The sequence below is a fragment of the Spermophilus citellus genome (assembly GCF_964194105.1).
Source record: "Spermophilus citellus genome assembly, chromosome: 4".
In the NCBI taxonomy this organism is placed as follows: Eukaryota; Metazoa; Chordata; class Mammalia; order Rodentia; family Sciuridae; genus Spermophilus; species Spermophilus citellus.
Window position 1 is genome coordinate 180,797,899 of NC_138185.1, and position 21,437 is coordinate 180,819,335.

The following is a 21,437-nucleotide window of genomic DNA, read 5'->3' on the forward strand; positions in this document are numbered from 1 at the left end:
AAGGTAAAAACCCCATATATTTTGTTTACCTTGTTTGTCTTCTTCCCCCATCATATATATTTTGTGAATTGGTCAACAACAACAACAAAAAAAAACCCTTTTTTCTTTTGGTCCTGGAGATTGAACCCAGTGTCTTCTACCATTGAGCCACATCCCCAGTACGTTTTATTTTTTTAAAATTTTGAGACAGTGTCTCACTGTTGCTGAGGATCTACTTGTATTACCCAGACTGGCTTGGAACTTGCTATCCTCCTGCCTCAGCCTCCTAACTTGTTGTATTACAGCCATGCTCCACCATGCCTGCTCAAAAATATCTTAAGAGTTTTTACTTTGTAATAGTTCTTTACAAATAAATGTAGGGTAGAAATAAATTAGCCTAATTTTGATCTGGTATGTTTTTTTATTTGCACTAGCAAGTATGTAGTTTCCAGGCTTTGTTAATATGCCATATGGGAAGGAAGTTAAGAGGATATTTTGACTTCTTATGTCACGTCGCAAAATCTTGGATTGACTCATGTTTTCTCTTCTTTTGTTTTGAATTTTTGTTTGGGTTTGTTATTGTTCTCATTTTCTTCTTTGGCTGGGATGTTAATTGTGGTTAAAACATTAAATTCAGGAAATCTGGATTGTAATTATAACAGCGTATTTCATTCTAATTTTATGTTTATTAAATTACTCTGAGGAATAAATCAGAATATATATATATATATATATATATATATATATATATATCTGTTATGTGTGTTTTGTTTTGATAATTCTATAAAATATATTAAAATATATTAGACTAGCATTTGATGACAGTTTTTGTACTGGTAGATAATAGGTAAATTACCAGTGGTCTTTTCTTATATTACATTGGAGGTCAAATAGCATTGAAGTTAAGAATATGAAAACTAGATATAGGGTGTACCTAGTGTTTAAATCCTGACTTTGCTTCTTGCTAATTAAGTTGCTTAAATTCTCTGTGTTTCCTTGCCTATAAAATAGAATAAGGTACTCATTTCATAGTGTTGCTATGAGGACTATAGAATTTAAATTCTGTGAAGTACTTAGGCAAGTGTCCAGTGTTTAGGAAGCATTTAGTTTGTGTTAGGCTTTATTTTTTGAGTTCTATGAAAAGTTTTAAGGTAGTAACTGTGAACAGTCAAGAGAGGATCTGTGTCTTCCAATCAAGATAAAGTAGTGCTGTTTTGCTTATTAGTAGGTGATACAGTCTATATCAAGGTGACTATTTCCATTTTACAATATGAATGTAATAAAGTAAAAATAATTTATTTACATTATTCATAGTAAATCTCATTTGATTATATATTGTTTGCTCAACACTGCTGCTTGAAACATTGTTATTCCTATAGGACAAAATGTAGAGAATCCAAGGGATAGAGGAGAGAGGCATCCATCCCTATGATTTGGACTGGCAAAGCAAAAGAGGAAGTCTAGGAAAAATTCCATAAATGAGATGTCACGAAAAACTTTCAGGATACAATAATATGCAAAAGAGTGTTTAAATACTAGCTATATTTTGTTACTGTTTTTCTTTACTACTACTATTATTATTATAGCAGTGTTGGGGATTGAATTCAGGGCTTTGCATATGCTAGGCAAGTGCCCTAGCACTGAACCTCATCCCCAGTCCTATTTTACTTTATTTTTATCTATGATTGAAGCTAAAGCACGCCAAGAAACAGATTTTTCTTTTAAAAGTTAAACAGATTTTTAAATTTAGTTAACAATTTAGTCTATTTACAATTTAGTTTATTCTTTCTTTCTTTTTTTTATGAGACAGGATCTCCCTGTATGGTGCATGCTGGCCCCAAACTCCTGAGCTTAAGTGGTTCTCCTGCCTCAGCCTCCTGAGTAGCTGGGATTGCAGGCACTCTATCACACTGGGCTATCTTTATTTGATTTCTAGATTCAAAAATCTTTTTCATTGCTTTTTAGAACATTTTTTTTAGTTTTAAAATAAATAATGTGCTTTTTGTAAACAAATTGGAATAGTAGGAAGTACATAAGTACAAGTTCTCCATGCCCCTTTCTTCTTTAATATTTTCATTTCCCTTGAAAATGAACCAAACAATAGTAAAACCAGTCATGTTTCCTGGAGGCAACCAGTGCTAATAATTTGGCATCTTCTATGCATAACTACTTACAACTACGTAGTTATCTTTAGAATAACAAATCCTTTCTCTTTTGTTTGCATTCAAGACATTTTTAACCTATCTCAAGGTTCTTTTTCAATTTTGCTTTTATTAAAAATGTGCTCAACTCCAGCCAAATGAGTTGCTTTTCTACATCCTATCAAGCTTCATGCATTCCTCATTCTATATTTTTGTTTATGCCCATAATGATCTTTCTATTCACTACCTCATGCCCAGTGTTCACTACTATGTCTATTTCAGACTTGGCTTCTATTCTCACATTTATGCCTTACTGAGCTTTGAAAGCAATTTTGTGTTTCTGAAGTACTTTGTCACTTCACTTTCAGTATTCTATTGTGCATATAGTTGTATGTTCAGTTTTGCATGCTATTTACTGACAATTTGTTGGAGAGCAGTACTGTGTTTGAGCTTTATAATACTTAAGTGCTTATTTTCAAAATTTATTGTTTGGTACCTAGTCACTAATAAATGTATTTCAGATGTCATAAGTTATTCTTAGAAACAATTCTTTAAATTGTTTTGGTGAGAAGTTAGAAATGTAATGTGGAATTGAAAATAGACCTAAACTTCTTTTTTAGAGATGGTGAATGATTTTGAATAAGTCTCTCTGAAGATACTGTTTTAAGAAACAGATTATGATGATTTGATCAGTTTTTTTAAATTACAGCTAAAATATGTGAAGACTAAAATTGTGAAAACAAAGGTATAGACAAATATGTTTTTCAAATATTTAATATGATAGAATTTTTGGAGCAATTCTTTGACGGAAACTTGAATATATTTGTTAAATGTGATTTAACCTTTATGGACATAGTAATCACGAAAAACTTTAATTTTTTTTTTTCAGAGAATGCAGAATCTATCGATCTTAAACAATTTTTTGACCAACATTTTTCACACATATACTATGTGTTCTTTGAAAATTTTGTGACTATTGAAGCTAGTCTTAAACAGAAAGGTAAGATGTTAACATATATTTTGGCTTATGTTGATGTTTTCAATAATTATCATAACTTAAAAAGAGGCTCTTGGACTTCAGGATTTTACTATTACTTTATTTATTTATTTATTTATCTATTTTTTAATATTTATTTTTTAGTTTTCGGCGGACACAACATCTTTGTTTGTATGTGGTGCTGAGGATCGAACCCGGGCCGCACGCATGCCAGGCGAGCGCGCTACCACTTGAGCCACATCCCCAGCCCTATTTATTTATTTTTTTATCAGACAGGTTTTTGTTATCCTTCTCACATATTCTTTCTGGGTCTAGTGACGTGAATTTGAAAGAAAACTAATGGGTTAATATTACTACCCTTATTATTTCATGAAGGCTTAGATTTGCTTTTTCTCTGGTCAGGTTTATCTTTCTCCTTCCTATTTTCTTTGTTCTGCCCAACATGTTTGAATATCATTTTTATACTTTCATTTTTTGCAACTCATCTAAAGTTTCTACAACATATGATGATTTATTTTTAGACATAAATATGTAGAACCCACTTTTAAGGGGAAGGGTCTTGGAGATTGAACCCAGGATCTCACACATACTAGCAGGTGCTCTGCCACTGACCTATAGCTCTAACCCTAGAACCTAAATTTAATTACTCAAGAGTAGAGAGATGCTGTGAATAGTGTCTTCTCAGGAAGTGGAGTGTGCTTTAAATATTTTACTAAAGAATCACTGAAAAAACTCTTGAAATATTTATTGAAATATTTATTTATTTACCGAGGATTGAACCCAGGGGTGCTTAATCACTGAGCCACATCCCCAGCCCTTTTTATTTTTTATTTTGAGATAGGGTCTCTCAAAGTTGCTTAGAGTCTCACTAAATTGCTGAGACTGGCTTTGAACTTGGCTATCTTCCTGACTCAGCCTCTCGAGCTGCTGGGATTATGGCCATGCACCACTATGCCTGGAGAGTGCTTTAAATATTTTAAGCTTATTAAGTGATTGTTATTTAATGAGTACAAAATAATATGCATATTTTTTTCTATAAAATATATTAGGTCACAAGTCTCAAAGAGAGGAATTGGATGCTATACTTTTTATTTTTGAGGTAAGTACCTATGAATATAACTTTATTTTTTTAAATGTTTATTTTTTAGTTGTAGTTGGACACAATACCTTCATTTTTTATTTATTTATTTTTATGTGGTGCTGAGGATTGAACCCAGGGCCACACTTGTGCGAGATGAGTGCTCTACCGCTGAGCCACAACCCCACCCTATTTTTTTTTAATATTTATTTTTTAGAAGTAGTTGGACAGAATACCTTTATTTTATTTATTTATTTTTATGTGGTGCTGAGGATCAAACCCAGGGCCTCGCACATGCTAGATGAGCACTCTACTGCTAAGCCACAATCTCAGCCCCATGAATATAACTTTAATTAACAAAAAATAATCTGGGAACATAAAGAAATATATCGAAATTATCAGGTATATGATGAACCACTGTGAATCTGCCAGCTTTTTTGAAGAACTAATGACTTTTTAACCCATAAATATTCCTGATTGCTATAATTTTTTAATTCTTTAGGTACAGATAGAATTATATTTTTATGTACTTGACACCACAAAATTAGCATGATATTCATTGTGTTTGCAACTCGTAAAATTTTTAATTTGTGTAAGATTTACACAAACATTTTTCTAAACTTCAGAACCATAACTGTTATATATCTATCTGTATATCTTTTCTGCTTTAATGACTTTTCATTGCAGAGTTGTTCAAAATAGTCTTTATATGTTTTTAAAGTTGTTATTTTACTTTGAATTGGAGCGGGGGAAGCATTTATAAACAATCAAAAGGAAACAGCTTGGAGATAAACTGAACAAAATTTGATGCTCTGCTAAAATGTGTTTTCCATTTTCAGTGTGCACATAAAAATGAAGACCTTTCCCCCACTTAAAATAACTCCTTGTTCTTTATTCTCTCTTTCAAAGAAATAGTCATAGGAGTATTGTGATCTTTACTGATGATTCAGAGACCTGTAGAAAACCAGGACTAGATTTGTGACTTGAAAGCCATAGGAAAGAATTTAAAAATCAGTTTCTAGATGGGTGTGGTGAGGTGCATCTAAATCCCAGCATCTTGGGAGGCTGAGGTAGGAGGATTACTTGAGCCCAGAAGTTTGAGGCCAACCAACGTAGCAACATCCTGTCTCTAAAAATTTTTTTAAATAAATAAATTTAAATTATTTTGTCTGTTTCCAATTAAAGATAATTTATTGTTTAGTATTTTGAGTGTTTTGATATGGTGTAGAAGAATTTGAACAACCTGATTAATCTCTTTTAGCAACTAAGCTATTGATTTAGTCACAGTTAAAAAATTTAAAAAAAAAGAAAGAAAATTGATTTTTTAAGAGTTCCAAACAACAACAACTGATATTCTGCAATTAATTTTCATTAGTCATTGAAGCCTGGAGAATTTAACTTAAACCTCCCAAGTGTTCATGTGAATTGTTTATAAGGCAAGTATTAACATTGACATTTTGAGAAAGAATAAAAGTATCCATAGAGAAAGCAAGGTAATGATTCTTAAGAAGGATTCTTTGGAATGTTCATGCTTGTCCTATATTCATTAGGAGTTCTGATTGATGAATTAATAGAAGCACTTTCAGAGCATTCCTTCTATTAAAAATGTTTTTCTATATATAATATACACAGATCATTTGTTATTTTGTAATAGAAATATGTTTTTTAAAAAGACACTAAATTTTATTGGAAAAAACATGTGAGATCAGGTTTTGTTTTACTTCTTTTTTATTTTTGTGAACATGTGCTAGAGATTGAATCCAGGGCCTAATGCATGCTAAGCACCTCGTACTCTGTCACTGAGCTATATCCCCATTTCTAGTGTTTTCTTCTTTTAAAAAGCATTATTGTATAATGTTAATGTGGGCAATTTATATTAAAAAATATTTACAGTAGTTAAAAGCACATGTAATTTCCTTCATCTTTTATTAGCCCCTTAAAAATACATAAGGGGTTATATCTGAAGTATAATTTGCCATAACTTAGGAATGCTTTTGAGTAGCTCACAAACTTCATTTCAATTTTGCTATATTTTCATTTCTTTCCATACCAAAATAAATAAGATTGTGTAGTTGTTGGCTAGCTGTGGGAGACATACAGGAAGGATAAAGGTTTTGTGTGTGTGTGTGTGTGTGTGTGTGTGTGTATGTGTATGCACACACACATATATAAATAAATAAAAATCTGATGTGAAACCAGCATTTGTATATGTGAAGAACTTTATAATTACTTCATCATTCTATAATAGCCTAAAATGCATACCATCCTTTGATCAAAATAGTATAAAGACACAGGTTTGGGAAATAGGCATATTGAGGTTGGAATCTGTTCTTTGACTTTCTAGCTTTGTAACCTGTAGCTTACAACATAACCCATTTTCTCATTGGTTAATTGAGATGAATAAACCCTTTTATTGAGATGATTGCAATGATTAATGAGATATCGTTAAATAAAGTGTCTACTTTAGTATTTGGTCCTTAGGAGCATTGAATCAGTGGTGTTGCTAAATAATAGTAGTAATAAGAACAGCAATAATAACAAAAACATTTTATTTAGCAAATAGATGATGACTCAGTATGTTCAGCAATAAGATAGCTGTTGACTTAAAAGTAATACATACTAAAAGAAATAAGTAATACATAATAAAAGAAATAATAGGTAAAATATTGAAAGTATTATATGTAAAAAGTATTTATTCTATATGTGTTAGATACTGTATTATATATATAATATACCGTATATATTAGCTTAACTAATAAGGCTATGAAATTTAAAATTTTTGTTTTTATACCTAGATCCATCATGACATGTGGGTTCACATGAATTCACTCAGTACAAAGAATTTGTTTTTCTTCCTTCCTTCCTACCTTCTTTCTTTGTCTTTTGTGTGTGTTTTTTTTTTTTTTTCAGTGCTAGGGATTGAACTTGTGGCCTCAAACACACTAAGCATGTACTTTACCCACTGAGCTACAACCCCAACTCAGTACAAATATATTTCATGAAAGCAAAATATTACCATACTAGATTTATCAAAATGTTATAGGAAAAACACTTGAAGAAAGAAAAAACTAAAAATATTAATGTCTTAAAGAATTAAAAACTCATTAATGTTATCCGCAATGCAGAAATTCTAGGAATAGTAAATAAACATTTTGAAGTATATTAGAATTAGTATTTGGGGCTGGGGTTGTGGCTCAGTGGTAGAGTGCTTGCCTAGCATATGTGAGGCACTGGGTTCGATTCTCAGCACCATATATAAACAAATAAATGAATAAAGGTTCATCAATAACTAACAAAAATTTAAAAAACAAAAAAGAATTAGTATTTAATCATTATCGAAAAATATACTTTCTTTCTGTAACATTATAAAAAATAAATTTCACTGATTTTCTATTCTAAAACTTTGTTAGTATTGCTGGTTTTTATGGGGATTTTCAAATATTGATCAAGAGGTTAATAATGCTGAAGAATGCTAGCACCATCAGATTAGTTCAGAGCTATTTTCTTTTTTGTGTGTAATTTTTAAAATTTATGTATGACAGCAGAATGTATAACAATGTATAACAATTCTTATTACATATAGAGAGCACAATTTTTCATATCTCTGGTTTTGTACATAGTATATTCATACCAATTCATGTCTTCATACATGTACTTTGGATAGTAATGATCATCACATTTCACCATCATTAATTACCCCATGCCTCTCCCTTCCCCCCCAACCCCACTGCCCTATCTAGAGTTTGTCTATTCCTCCCATGTTCCCGCTCCCTATCCCACTATGAATCAGCCTCCTTATATCAAAGAAAACATTCGGCATTTGGTTTTTTTGGGATTGGCTAACTTCACTTAGCATTATCTTCTCTAAGTCTGTCCATTTACCTGCAAATGCTATGATTTTATTCTCTTATTGTTGAGTAATATTCCATTGTGTATATATGCCACATTTTTTTATCCATTCATCTATTGAAGGGTGTCTAGGTTTTTTCCACAGTTTAGCTATTGTGAATTGTGCTGCTATACACATTGATGTAGCTGTGTCCCCGTAGTATAATGTTTTTAAGTCCTTTGGGTATAGACCGAGGAGAGGGATAGCTGGGTCAAATGGTGGTTCCATTCCCAATTTTCCAAACTGCTTTACATATTGGCTGCACCACTTTGCAGTTCCACCAGTAGTGTATGAGTATACCTTTTCTCCACATCCTTGCCAACACTTACTGTTGTTTCTATGTGTAATAGCTGCCACTCTGACTGGCCTAATCTTGGAGTGGTTTTAATTTGCATTTCTCTAATTGCTAGTGATGATGAACATTTTTTCATGTATTTGTTGGTTGATTGTTCATCATCTTCTGAGAAGTGTCTGTTCAGGCCCATTTATTGATTGGGTTATTTGTTTTTTTTTGGTGTTTAGCTTTTTGAATTCTTTATATACCCTAGTGATTAGTGCTCTATCTGATGTGTGAGGGATAAAGATTTGTTCCCAAGATGTAGGCTCTCTATTCACCTCACAGATTGTTTCTTTTGCTGAGAAGAAGCTTTTTAGTTTGAGTCCATCCTATTTATTGATTCTTGATTTTTTTTTTTTAGAGAGAGAGAGAGAGAGAGAATTTTTTAATATTTATTTTTTGGTTTTCGGCGGACCCAACATCTTTGTTTGTATGTGGTGCTGAGGATCTAACCCAGGCGAACGCGCTACTGCTTGAGCCACATCCCCAGCCCTGATTCTTGATTTTAATTCTTGTGCCCCAGGAGTCTTATCAGAGCTATTTTCTATTTGTAATACTTTCACATAAGAAACTCTTCAGGGTTTAATAAGCCCTTTAATATTTCATTTTTCACAGGATGTAGAATCATTATTTGATTTTTGTTCTTTTCTTTGTTTTGTTCATATTGATTTTCAGAAAATTTTACAACTTCTTCCGGAAAGAATTCATCAGCGATGGCAGTTTCATAGTATTGGTAAGTGTATATTTTTGCATTTGAAAAAATAATGATATATGAATATGTTTTTTAATGGTTTGGCAGTTATTTGAAATGAATTTATACTTTATGCTTTGCTAAAACAAAATAAAGGATACAGGAATAGGTTGACTAGTAGTATAAAATATAAAAGATAGGTGAGGGACTAGGGATGTAACTTACTAGTTGAGAGTGTGCTTTACATACATGCACTACTTTAATTCCTATCATCCTTCCCACATTAATTTGTTTGTTTATGATTTCCCATAAAATGGGCATAGTAAGTTTTTGAATCACTGTCTTCCTTTACTCTGAATACATTAGCAATGATAAAGGGATAAAAAATTTAAAAAAGGCCCAGCATTAAGACAAATATTTCCATGAATCAGAATGTAAGAGGAATGTTGAACACCTAGAAGAAAGAAAGCTATACGCTCCAGATTTGAAAACAAGTGATGTGAATTTGGAGTTTGCTCCACTAGGGAAAAAAATATAAAAAAAGATGAGGGAACTGGAGTTAAGCTTAAAGGGCCAAAATACAGCTTCACAGCTCATGAACTAAATCTGAAAATAAAAAGAAATAACAACAAAAATCTTGCTGTGGTTTATTGTTGGATACCAAGTAGGCTCCGAGGTCGCAGACTTTCTCTTATCAGGAATTAGGCCAAAAATGCTTGCTGGTTTGGTGTCTGGTTCTGCAACAAGCACAGTATCACCACCTGGCTCATAAGCTCTCATTATAAAACTTAGTATTCTCCCTTTATATTAAAAAGAAGAGGGGAAAAGGAGTCTACAGGTAGGCATTTGGCTTTATTTCAGTGTTTGATGATGTTAGGCTTGATTGCTGGAGATTCTCATGCTATTCTCTCATGGAGAGTACATAGTCATTAGGTCTGTATTGTTGAAGTACAATGCTGTAGACCTTATAATCATTTATAAAAATTTCTTTCTCTTTTTAAAAAAGAGTCATTGAAGAGGCCCCACATTTCTTAATGAGTTCTGTCAAATGAAATATTTGCTGAGGCTTTGAATAAGTAGGCTATCCCAGTTAGCAGTTCCAGTAGCAAAGGAATCTGGACAGATAGAGGGGACTCGATGCCCTAACTAAAAAAAAAAAAAAAAAAAAGACCTAAATATGTAAAGCCTGTTAGAATACATTTGTTAGATAAATTTTGAAGCATAGGTTGGGATTTTAGCTCAGTCATAGAGCACTTGCTTAATGTATATGTGGCCCTGGGTTCAATCCGAACCACTGCCAAAAATAGATGAAAAAATTTGAGACTATGATATTCCTGTTCTTTATATGAAATATATAGATACTTCATATATAAGGAACTCTTACAACACAATATATTCAAGATATAAGAATAGGCAAAAGATTTGAATAGACATTACACCGAAGATGAAATTAAGTACTAATGAGCACATAAGTTGTTCAATACAGTAGTGGAATCCCATTTTATAATTCATAATCATAAAACATCCTTGAAGGCTGTCTATAAAGAAACTTTTTGAGACATCTGAACTTCAAAATTTATTGTATTCCCTGAATAATGTAGCCTTTAATCTCTAAAGGACCTTTAGGCTACTTAGGTATCATGATTAAAAGTAGTTCAAAAATGTCTTTATGAATTTGAGAAAATTCACAAATTGTCGTTTTTCTTTGTCACTCAGAATTCTACAGCTGTTTACTTTCTTTTTTGTCTTGTGTATTAAGAAAAATAAATCCGTGACTTCAGTTGAAATGTTTGTTTTCTTTTTTCGGTGCTGGGGATTGAACCCAGAGCACCTCATGCTAGGCAAGTGCTTTACCATTGAACTATACCATCAGATATCTAGTTGATTTTTAACAAGTAGTTTTTTTGACATATAATTTATGTAGATAAAATTTATTTACTTAAGTAAACATTTCAGTTATTTTTTTGGTAAATATATATGGTCATTAAAGCGAGTTTTAGAAAGTTTCTGTCACCCCCTAATGTCCTTCATGCTCATTTGTAGTCAGTTGCTATTCCTACCACGAGGCTGTTTTCTGTTCTAGATAAACTTATCTTATTTTAGATATTTCATATAAATGAAATTATCCAATATTTTGTCATTTGTATGTGGCTTCTTTCACTTAGCATAATTTTTTTTGTTTTATCCATATTATAACATATACCAGTATTCCTTTTTATTACTACATAGTATTCTTTTTTTTAATTTTTATTTTTTATTAGTTGCTCGAGACAATACAATGATCTTGACATATCATACATTTGATTCAAATGGGATATTCTATCATGTGGATACCTCATATATTTTTCTTTTTAACCAGTTAATAGACATTTGTTTGCTAGCTCTCTTTGTTTTTGTTAATTCCTTTGGATTTGGAGTTCTATAGTATTACTGTGAATTAAAGACAATTTTTACTTCTAATTTGATGTCTTTAATTTTTCTTTCTTTTTTGTTTATTGTACTTTCAGTACAGTGTTAAATAAAAGCAGCAGTAGTGGTCATCCAAGCTGGGCACTGTGGCACATGCCAGTAATCCCAGTGGCTCAAGAGGCTGAGGTAGGAGGATCACGAGTTCAAAGCCTGCTTCAGCAATTTAGTGAGGCCCTAAGCAACTCAGTGAGGCCCTGTCTCTAATAAAATACAAAAAATTGATGGGGATGTGGCTTAATGATTAAGTGCCCCCTGTGTTCAATCCCCGATACCAAAAAAAAAAAAAAAAAAAAAAAAAAAAAAAAAAGAGTGGTCATCCATGCATCATTATTCCATATTTTAGAGAGAAAACAGTTTTTTACCATTATGTAACATGTTAACTAACTATAGTTTTTTGTAGATGTCTTTTGTCATGTTGAGGAAGTTACCTTCTATTCCCAGTTTATTGAGTTTTTTTTGTTTGTTTGATGCCAGGAATTAAGCCCAGGAATGCTTAACCACTCAGTCACATCCCCAGTCCTTTTTTTTTTTTTTTTTTTTTTGAGACAGGGTCTCTCTGAATTGCTTAGACCCTCGCTAAGTTGATGAGGCTGGCTTTGAACTCATGATCCTCCTGCCTCAACCTCCCAAGCAGCTGGGATTACAGGTGTGTATCACTGCTCCCAGCCCAGTTTATTTTTTAAATACCTTTATTTATTTATTTATTTGCTTGTTTTTTTTTAAATTTTTTTTATTTTTATGTGGTGCTGAGGATTGACCCTATGCCTCAGGTGTGCTGGGCAAGCACTCTACCACTGACCCACAACCTCAGCTCCCAGTTTATTTGAGTTTTTAACCATGAACGGGCATTGCATTTTTGTCAAGCACTTTTTTATGCATTTGTTGGTATGATCATTGTCCATACCATCTGTGATTTTGTCATTTATTCTATTAGTATTATATATTTCACTAATTGAATAACATGCCAAATCAATCTTGCATCTCATTTGGTTACCATTTTTAGTCCTTTTTATATGTTGCTAAATTCACTTTGCTAATAATCTATTAAAGCTTTTTTGCCTCTATGTTTATGAGGGATATTATTGTGTAGTTTTGTTTTTGTTTTCTTTTGGTACTGGGGATTGAACCCAGGGTTGCTTAACCGCTGAGCCACATCCCAATCCCTTTTTATATTTTACTTAGAGCAGGGACTTGCTGAGTTGCTTAGGGCCTCACCAAATTGCTGAGACTGACTTTGAACTTTTGATCCTTCTGCCTCAAACTCCAAAGTTGCTGGTATTACAGATGTGCACCATCACGCCCAGCTAATTTCCTTGTCATGTTTGTCACTTTAATGTCAATATAAAATAGCCTCATAGATACATTGGAGAGTGGTTTCTCTGCTGTTTTCTTAAGAGCAATAATATTTCTCTTTCTTTTTTGGGGGTGTGTGGATACCGCGGATTGAACTCAGGGGCACTTGACCACTGAGCCAAATCCCCAGCCCTGTTTTGTATTTTATTTAGAGACAGGGTCTTAATGAGTTGCTTAGGGCTTTGCTAAATTGCTGAGGCTGGTTTTGAACTCACAATCCCTCTGCCTCAGTTTCCCGAGTTGCTGGAATTACAGGGGTGCACCACCATTCCCAGCTTCTTTCATGACTTCGAACTGAATTCATTTCTGGTCAGAAGATATAGTTTGGGGAGCTGGGGCTGTATGTAGCTCAGTGGTAGAGTGCTTGCCTTGCATGTATAAGGCACTGGGTTTGGTCCTCAGCACCAATATAAATAAATAAGAAAGAAAGAAGATATAGTTTGGATGATTTGAATCTTTTTAAAGTTACTGAGGCACATTGAAGCCCAGAATATAGTCATTCTTCACTTGAGAAATTAACTTATGGCAATGGTATGATTATTAAAAAAACAAAGAAAAGACTTGAATAAATGGAATCTTTTGTGATATTCATGAATGATAATATAAAGATACCAATTCTCATTTAAAATTCTTGTAGGGATTTTTAAGAGTGGCCTGGCAAGTTTATTTTAAAATTTAAATGGGAAATCAAGGACAAAGCAATTTGGAAGAATTAAAAAATTGGAGAAAGATGGTGTTATTGGGTATTTCCAAACCTACTAACAAGATTTATAGTAATAATAACACTTTCAGTAGTGCAGGGACAGACAAGTAGATAACTAAAAAAGAACATTGCAGTCAAAGACCTTGGCTTATTTATGTGTACATTTGAAATATTATTGAGATGACATTTCATTTTATTTGAAAATAGTAAACCTGAAAGAGTTAGTACTACAATTAGTTGACCATTTTGATGGGAGTGGAATTCTGTTCCTTCCACACACAGAAATAAATTTCTGGTGGATTTCAAGACTGAAATGTGAAAAGCAACACTTTATTTTTATATATTTTATGGTACTGGGGATTGAACCTGAGACACTCTTACCATTGAGCTACATCCTTAGTCCTTTTTAAAATTTTTTACTTTGAGACAGGGTCTCACTAAATTGCCCAGGCTGTTCTTGAACCTGCAATCCTTTTGTCTTCACTTCATGAGTAACTGAGATTATAGGAGTGCACCACTGCATCCAGGGAAAAGTAACACTTTAAAATTTTTTGTTGCCGAGCTGGAGATGAAACCCAGGATCTTATGTATTCTTGGTAAGCGTTCTACTGTTGAGCTACATCCCACCACATTTTAAAACTTTTCAGAGAATATTTTGGTTTATCTTTTAACCCTAAAATAGGGAAGGATATCTTAGACATACAAAGTGCATGTGGAAAGAAAAACATTGAGCCGGATGTAGTGGTGTGTAACTGTAATACCAGATACTCAGGAGGCTGAGGCAGGACAATCACAAATTTAAGGCCAGATTGGAAAATTTAGTGGAAAAAAAAAATAAATGGGGGCTGGGGATGTGGCTCAAGCGGCAGTGCGCTCGCCTGGCATGCGTGCGGCCTGGGTTCGATCCTCAGCACCACACAAACAAAGATGTTGTGTCCACCGAAAACTAAAATAAATAAATAAATAAATTCTCTCTCTCTCTCTCTCTTTTTCAAAAAGAATAAATGGATGGATGGATAGATAGATAGATAGATAAATAAATAAATAAATAAATAAATAAATAAATAAATAAAAGAAAAGGACTTGGGGTGTAGTTCAATGGTAGAGTACCTCTGGGTTTACTCCCCAGTACCAAAAGAAAAACATTCGTGAATTGATTATATTAAAATTTTCTATTTATACATTAGAAAATATCCCCCTTCAACAAAAACATGACTCAGTTGCTTAGAAGATATTTCCAAATCATAGAACTGGCAGAGATTTAGTAGCCAGTATGTAATGTATAAAAGAATTCCTCATTTAAAGAAAAGACAGCTGGTGTTTGTTACATGCCTGTAGTCCCAGTGACTTGGGAGGCTGAAGTAGAAGGATCGAAAGTTTAAAGTCAGCCTGGACAATTTTGTGAGACCTTGTGTCAAAATAAAAAGGAATGGGGATGTAGCTCAGTAGTAAAGTCCCCCTGGGTTCATCGCTAGTGGGTGGTGGGGGATAGGGTGTGGGGGAGACAACCCAACTGAAAAAATGTACAAAGGATAGACAAGCATTTTGCAAAAACTTGACTGGCCATGTAAAAAGATGTTTAACATCTTTAGGAAACATCAAATGAAAACATTAAGATATTTAACACTTGTCAGATTATCAAACATTAGAACATTTTTCAGTCTGTCTTGCAGCCAACAATGTGACATACCAGAGCACTTTCATATACACCAGTAGTATTGTTAATTGTCAGAGTTATTTCTGAGAGAATTTTCTAATATTTGGGAAAGTTGAAAGTAAGTAATTTTGTGTGTGTATGTGTCTCTAATAAATGATATTTAATTGTGATAATAATTGCACTTACACACACACACATCCTGAGGAAAGTCACATGTATACAGGGCATCATGCACTGCCGCAGTCTTGGCTGGGCACAGAATCACGAGCCACCACACAGCTTTGTAGATTCAAACAGCAAATCTTTATTCCCGAACTCACACCGGCCTCCACACACGTTCTGGGGCAATCCCAGTTCTTCTGCCACCCAATTCACCTACTCCACGAGGCTTTTTTTCCCAAAATCTCTCTGAATCTCACGAGAACTCCAAGGGAGCTCAGGTAGCAGGAACGCCCTATTTCCAGCAGCAATAATCCTCAACATCGAACTTCCCTATACTTCCTCAAACTGCAGGATACACCCTAATCCTGGATCCACCCTCGTCCTTGAGTAGGGTCATCTTTCTCAAACACACATGCAAGGTCACAGCAAATTTAACATGGGGTATGCTGGCAAGGAAATCGATGCGTCATTCCTACTTGGTAATGGCCCTCAGCAATGCACACAACATTTATTATAATATTCTTGGTGGTATGAAAAATTTGAAAACAAGCCAAATGTCCTGATATATAGAAGATAAATTGTGGTATATTTGTTTAGTGGAAAAAGTATACAGCAGTTAAAAATGAATTAACTAGAGCTACATAGATCAGTATAGAGCAGTTTTAGAAGCTAATGTTAGGTATGAAAATTGACTTATAAATGACTTTTTTGTATGGTACCATTTATAAGGTCTGAAACCAATTTAAATTTTTATGAATTTATAAATAATAATGTAAAAATATTTTTTAGAAATAATGCTAAATTCTATGTAGTAGTTTCCTCTGGGGAAGAAGGAATCAGCCAATCAGTTAGATGAGCCAATCAGCTAGATGTTGCTGGCAGCTGGAAGTTTGCTGGGGCCGCCTTTGGCTGTGGCTCTCAATAGGAAGCAAATGATTAGGTTTCACTGAAACCTACATGGTTCAGTGAAATATTAAAGATAATGAAAATAAATGAAATTTATAAATTGTAATAAATGTAGAGATATGTTCAGATTTGTTCAAACTTAATGATGATCTTCTAGTTGTTTGTTAATGTTATTTTCAGTATTTTATTATATGTTTTCAATTTGCTGCTTAACTAGGGCATTGAGAATCTTATTGACCAAATAAAAAAGATATTCAATGTCCCTAGCAAACATCAAATGAAGACATTAAGATATTTAACACTCATCAGATTATCAAATATTAGAACATCTGTCATAGTTTAAAAGAAATAGGAATATTAAAGGCTTTTTGAAACTAACATAAGAAAATTAGTGTAATAGAAATATTTGTAAGGAAATATTAGACTTTTGGGTTTCTATTTGGTTAATTAAATGAAAATTTTCTGTAGTAGACTTTATTTGTATTAGTGATAGAAAAAGTATTTATTTCCATTCTTAGTCTAAGGTATATAACAGATTATTGTTCTAAACAAAATATTGGGTCTAGGTTTTTTTCTCAATAAAATAAATGATGTTTAATTGTAATAAACCATGTGTTAGAAAGGTTTTATTATATTTATATATATATATATATATATATATATATATATATAATTTTTTTTTAATGTCTCTCAGGTCTCAGTTTTGGCCAGAGGGATATCAAAGTCACTAAGACTAATTTAGAGGTTGCCAGGGACTTGTTTAAAAGTTTTTTTTAAGTCTGACTGAGAACTCTGACATTTAGAAATAGATAAGGAGACGTGAATATTTTAAATCATGTGTGTGTATGTGTGTGTTTTATTTTTCTAGGATTGATTTTAAAGAAGCTACTCCACACAGGAAATTCCTTGAAGGTATAATTTTATTTATGTTTTATTACTTTTAAAAAAACTGAATAAAGCATACATACTACCTACTCCATTTTTCCTACTTAATCTTTTCTTGAAGATTATTGAGGTATCTTACTTGAATTGAATTTACTTAAAATGTAGGTACACATTTAGTATTATGTGTGAAAATAAATATTAATTAGCTTGAGCTAGGGCATTGAGAAGCTATTGTATTTTACATCTGCATTGATTCATTTACCAAAAAATTATTTAGCTATTCAACAAATTATTTTTCATTTTACCATAGTCATTTTTAGTTGTAGAAAATAGGTACATACATATATTTGTATTTGTGTGTGTGTGTACATGTATACACTCACAAACATCAATCATACATATATACACACTCACACATATTGGTTTCATTTCTTTTTCATTAACTGACTGTGGTATGTTAAGGGAAGCTGCCCATTCCAAAAGCATCTTGCTGTAAGTTAGGTAAAGTCACACATTATAAAATGTACTTTTGATATCAAGGCTTGGGTACAAGCAGTACAGAGAAATAAGCCTTCTTAATATGTTTCTCCTTTTATCTGACTGGGCTGTGAGGTTTAGCCTCATGGCAGCAGTTGAATGACTTTGTCAGTGGCTATTAACAAAGGTCTGATAGTGTAATTTCCAAATCTACCAGTGTGGTTAGGTTAGTGAAGCACTTTTGTTTTTTACTTGTCAGAGATTTAATTTTCTTGTCTTTCTGTTTTCTTACTGGGAGAGTGTTCATTTACTGATTCAAATATTTATTGTCTTCTTTGTATAAATATTGTTTTAGGTGCCTAGATATATTAATAGGCCAAAGTTCCTGATACGTAGCTTAGAAGCAAATAACAAATAAGTGAGATAATTTCAGAGAGCTTTTAAATACTTTTTATTTTATAATTTTACTTTTAGTATTTTAATTTTATAATTTTAATAATTTCAGAACTTTTTAGGGAGAGGAGCATTGAGTTAGCAGTGCACTGAGATTCTTTTTACTATTCCTCTTTTATCAGACTCATAGTAAGGAACAATCATTGCCTTGTCTTTTTGTGCTTCTTGGATTAGAATAGTAGTGATAGGCAAAAGGAAAAAGAAAAGTATAGAAGGAGGAAATGGTTTCCTAACTTTTTTCACAAATGGAAGTTATGGAATAAAAATTACATAATGGTTTTAAATAGAGACTAAGTTCATTCTTTACTCATTAAAAATTCATGAATTTTGATTCAAAATGAGAGTTCAGTAGATGGCCTGGTAATAATATCTATCTACCTCGCCCTCCCTTTCTCTTTTGTAAAATGTCATTCTGTAATCACCTGGAGAGCTTTATTCTAAAAAAGAAAGTATTTCTATTAAAATAAAAACACTTTTTTATTTTAGATTAGGAGGGAAGGTGTTCGTCTTTTCTTACTATGGTTGCAAGCTCTTCAAAATAACTGTAGCAAAGAACAGCTCTGGATGTTTTCATGCTTAATCCCTGGATTTTCAGCACCACAATCTGAACATGGATCTAGAACTTTAGATAATCTCATTAATCCTCCACTCAACCTTCAAGAAAGTAAGTTCATGAGATGTTATCCTTCAGTATTTTTTTTTCCAGTGGTTTCTTAATGTATTTTTTAAATGTCTGTACATTTTATTAAATTAAATTCAAGGCAGTGTTTTTTAATGTGAGTTTTATTATTATCGGAGTGTTGCAGATGAAGGCTAACAGATCAAGACAGCTATTGAAAACATATTTTATTACAGTTTCTAGGAGGAAGGGGCATTCCATGATATAAGGGCCATGTGGGGAAGTACCAGGATCTATCAGAAGGCAGAGGAAATAGAACTGACTATATCTGGGCAAGGCCTTCTTTGTGATTCTGTGGGAAAGAACAGTCAAGCTGGAGTAAGCATGTTTTAAGATTAGCTAATTGAATAATTTAAGTTTATTCTAGATATAGAGCTTGTCCATAGTTGTCTGGTACTTGGCCCTGGGGTGGGGTGAAGTATAGTGGTCTTGAGTGTTCAATATAGAGGAAGTGGTGAAGGTGTGAACCCTGGATTGATTGGTTTGCATATGAAGGCACTGTCACAGCCTATAGTCATTTAATTATCTCTAGGATTTGTCTAGCTAGCCCTGGAAGGGACATTTTCTTCAGTTAGCAAGCTTCAGATATATAAACATCAGAAACATGGTTAAAATAGACCATTTAAGGTCTGGGGTGGTGGCTGAGAGGTAGAGCACTTGCTTAGCATGTATGAGGCACTGGGTTTCCTCCTCAGCACCACATAAAAATAACGATACTGTGTCCACCTATAACTAAAAAAATATTTAAAAAATAGACCATTTAACATTTATCTTTAATTTCTATTTCTTTTTTAGATTTTTTTTTTTTTTTGTACCAGGGATTGAATCCATGGGTGCTTAACCACTGAGCCACATTCCCAGCCCATTTTGTATATCATTTAGAGATAGGGTCTCACTGAGTTGCTTAGGGCCTCACCAAGATTGCTGAGCCTGGCTTTGAACTCGTGATCCTCCCACCTAAGCCTCCTGCTGGAATTACAGGCATGTGCCACTGTGCCTCGCTTAATTTCTATTTCTTATTATCATCTTGTATCCTGGAGTTAATTTGGATATACTTAGAAGTATCAAGTGTGTTTTACTTTGTGCAATAGATAATATAAAAATGTGTCATATAAGTCAAATTTTTATAAATACTCAATAATGTTTATTGTTAAATTTTAATTATGTACTTTTGTATATATTTATGTATTAATTTTTTAAGGGCCCCAGCCTTATAATACCATGTAACTTTAATTATGTCCTATAGTCTTTATGCCACTGTGATCAATACACCCAATAAGAACAACTTAGAGGAGGAAAAGTTTATTTGGGGCTCACTGTTTTAGAGGTCTAGTCCATAGATGGGCCAAAAGTGAGGCAGCACATCACAAATGAAAGTGTGCAGAGGAAAATTGCTCACCTCTTGGCAGTCAGTAAGAAGAGGGCAGAAGGGAAGGGCCACAAGGAAGATGTACCCTTCCAGGGCATGCCCCTAGTGACCCACTTCCTCCAATCACACCCCACCTGTATACAGTTACTACCCAGTCATTTAAATTAGATGGAATGATTAGGTTACAGTTCTCACAATCCAGTCACTACCTCTGACATTCCTGTGTTAACACAGGAGCTTTTGTTAATAAAGGAATATCATACCTGTATTAACACACCTCACATTCAAACCATAACAGGCCCCATCTCCGAATATAGTCACATTGACGGTAAGAATTTCAGCATATAAATTTTGGGGGTACACAGTTCAGTTCATAACAGGTGTTCTACTGGGTAATATTTGCAATTTGTATTTCTATAAATTGTAGGTTTTGTAGTAAAGCAAATTGTACCTGTAGCATAAAATTTTAGAAACAATGCCAAGTTGACCAAAAAATTCTATAAATGAACCAGCTCAAGTAGGCTATTTATGCCCGCTTATTTATATTATATGTTATTTTGAAATACTTAACAGATGTTTTATAATTGCTTTTTCTTCTGGATAACTGTAACCCTATCAGGATAGGTTTCCTTTCATTACTACTTTTTTTTTTTTATTAGTTTCAAATGTGTTTGTGACTTTTACTCTCTCTCTTTGAGAATAGAAGTTTTGCTTTTTAGTCTGAAGGACATGGAAAATATGGAGAATCTATATGTGCCCCTAAAGAGACTAAGAGAACCTAATAGAAGAGGTCCAGTGTGTCTTAAAGGGATTTTTATAGCTTCACAAAATAAAACATCATGAAGTGTATTCTTCTGTGGGGACAGGATAGTCCAGGAAATCCAAACAAGAGATGATGAAGATTGTATTTTAAAAGAATAATTTTAAATAAGAGTTAGAAATACAATAGCATGTATTAAGAACTAGAAGCTTTAAGAAATTGTACTTTGGGGCTGGGGATGTGGCTCAGGCGGTAGCGTGCTCGCCTGGCATGCGTGCGGCCCGGGTTCGATCCTCAGCACCACATACCAACAAAGGTGTTGTGTCCGCCGAGAACTAAAAAATAAATATTAAAAATTCTCTCTCTCTCTCTCTCTCTCTCTGCTCTCTCACTCTCTCTTTAAAAAAAAAAAGAAATTGTACTTTCTTGGCTAATGTTTACTGAGAGACATG

The 21,437-nt window shown here is 33.2% G+C and overlaps 1 protein-coding gene across 10 annotated transcripts in view; it reads left to right on the forward strand.

Moving 5' to 3' along the window:
- The window catches only part of RALGAPA1 (Ral GTPase activating protein catalytic subunit alpha 1), a 224,815-nt gene that overhangs the window by 20,675 nt on the left and 182,703 nt on the right, over window positions 1–21,437 (forward strand). For 9 of the 10 annotated variants that reach the window (XR_014021551.1, XM_081290575.1, XM_081290578.1 and 6 more), the window contains exons 2-6: window positions 3,010–3,120; window positions 4,167–4,216; window positions 9,097–9,154; window positions 17,231–17,274; window positions 18,664–18,841. Coding sequence is in view for 9 of the 10 variants with exons in the window: in XM_081290575.1 (XP_081146701.1) it covers window positions 3,010–3,120; window positions 4,167–4,216; window positions 9,097–9,154; window positions 17,231–17,274; window positions 18,664–18,841 (441 nt within the window). In the remaining variant the exon portion in view is untranslated. The remainder of the gene's footprint in view (window positions 1–3,009; window positions 3,121–4,166; window positions 4,217–9,096; window positions 9,155–17,230; window positions 17,275–18,663; window positions 18,842–21,437) is intronic. The other variant, XM_081290574.1, reaches the window with a different exon arrangement.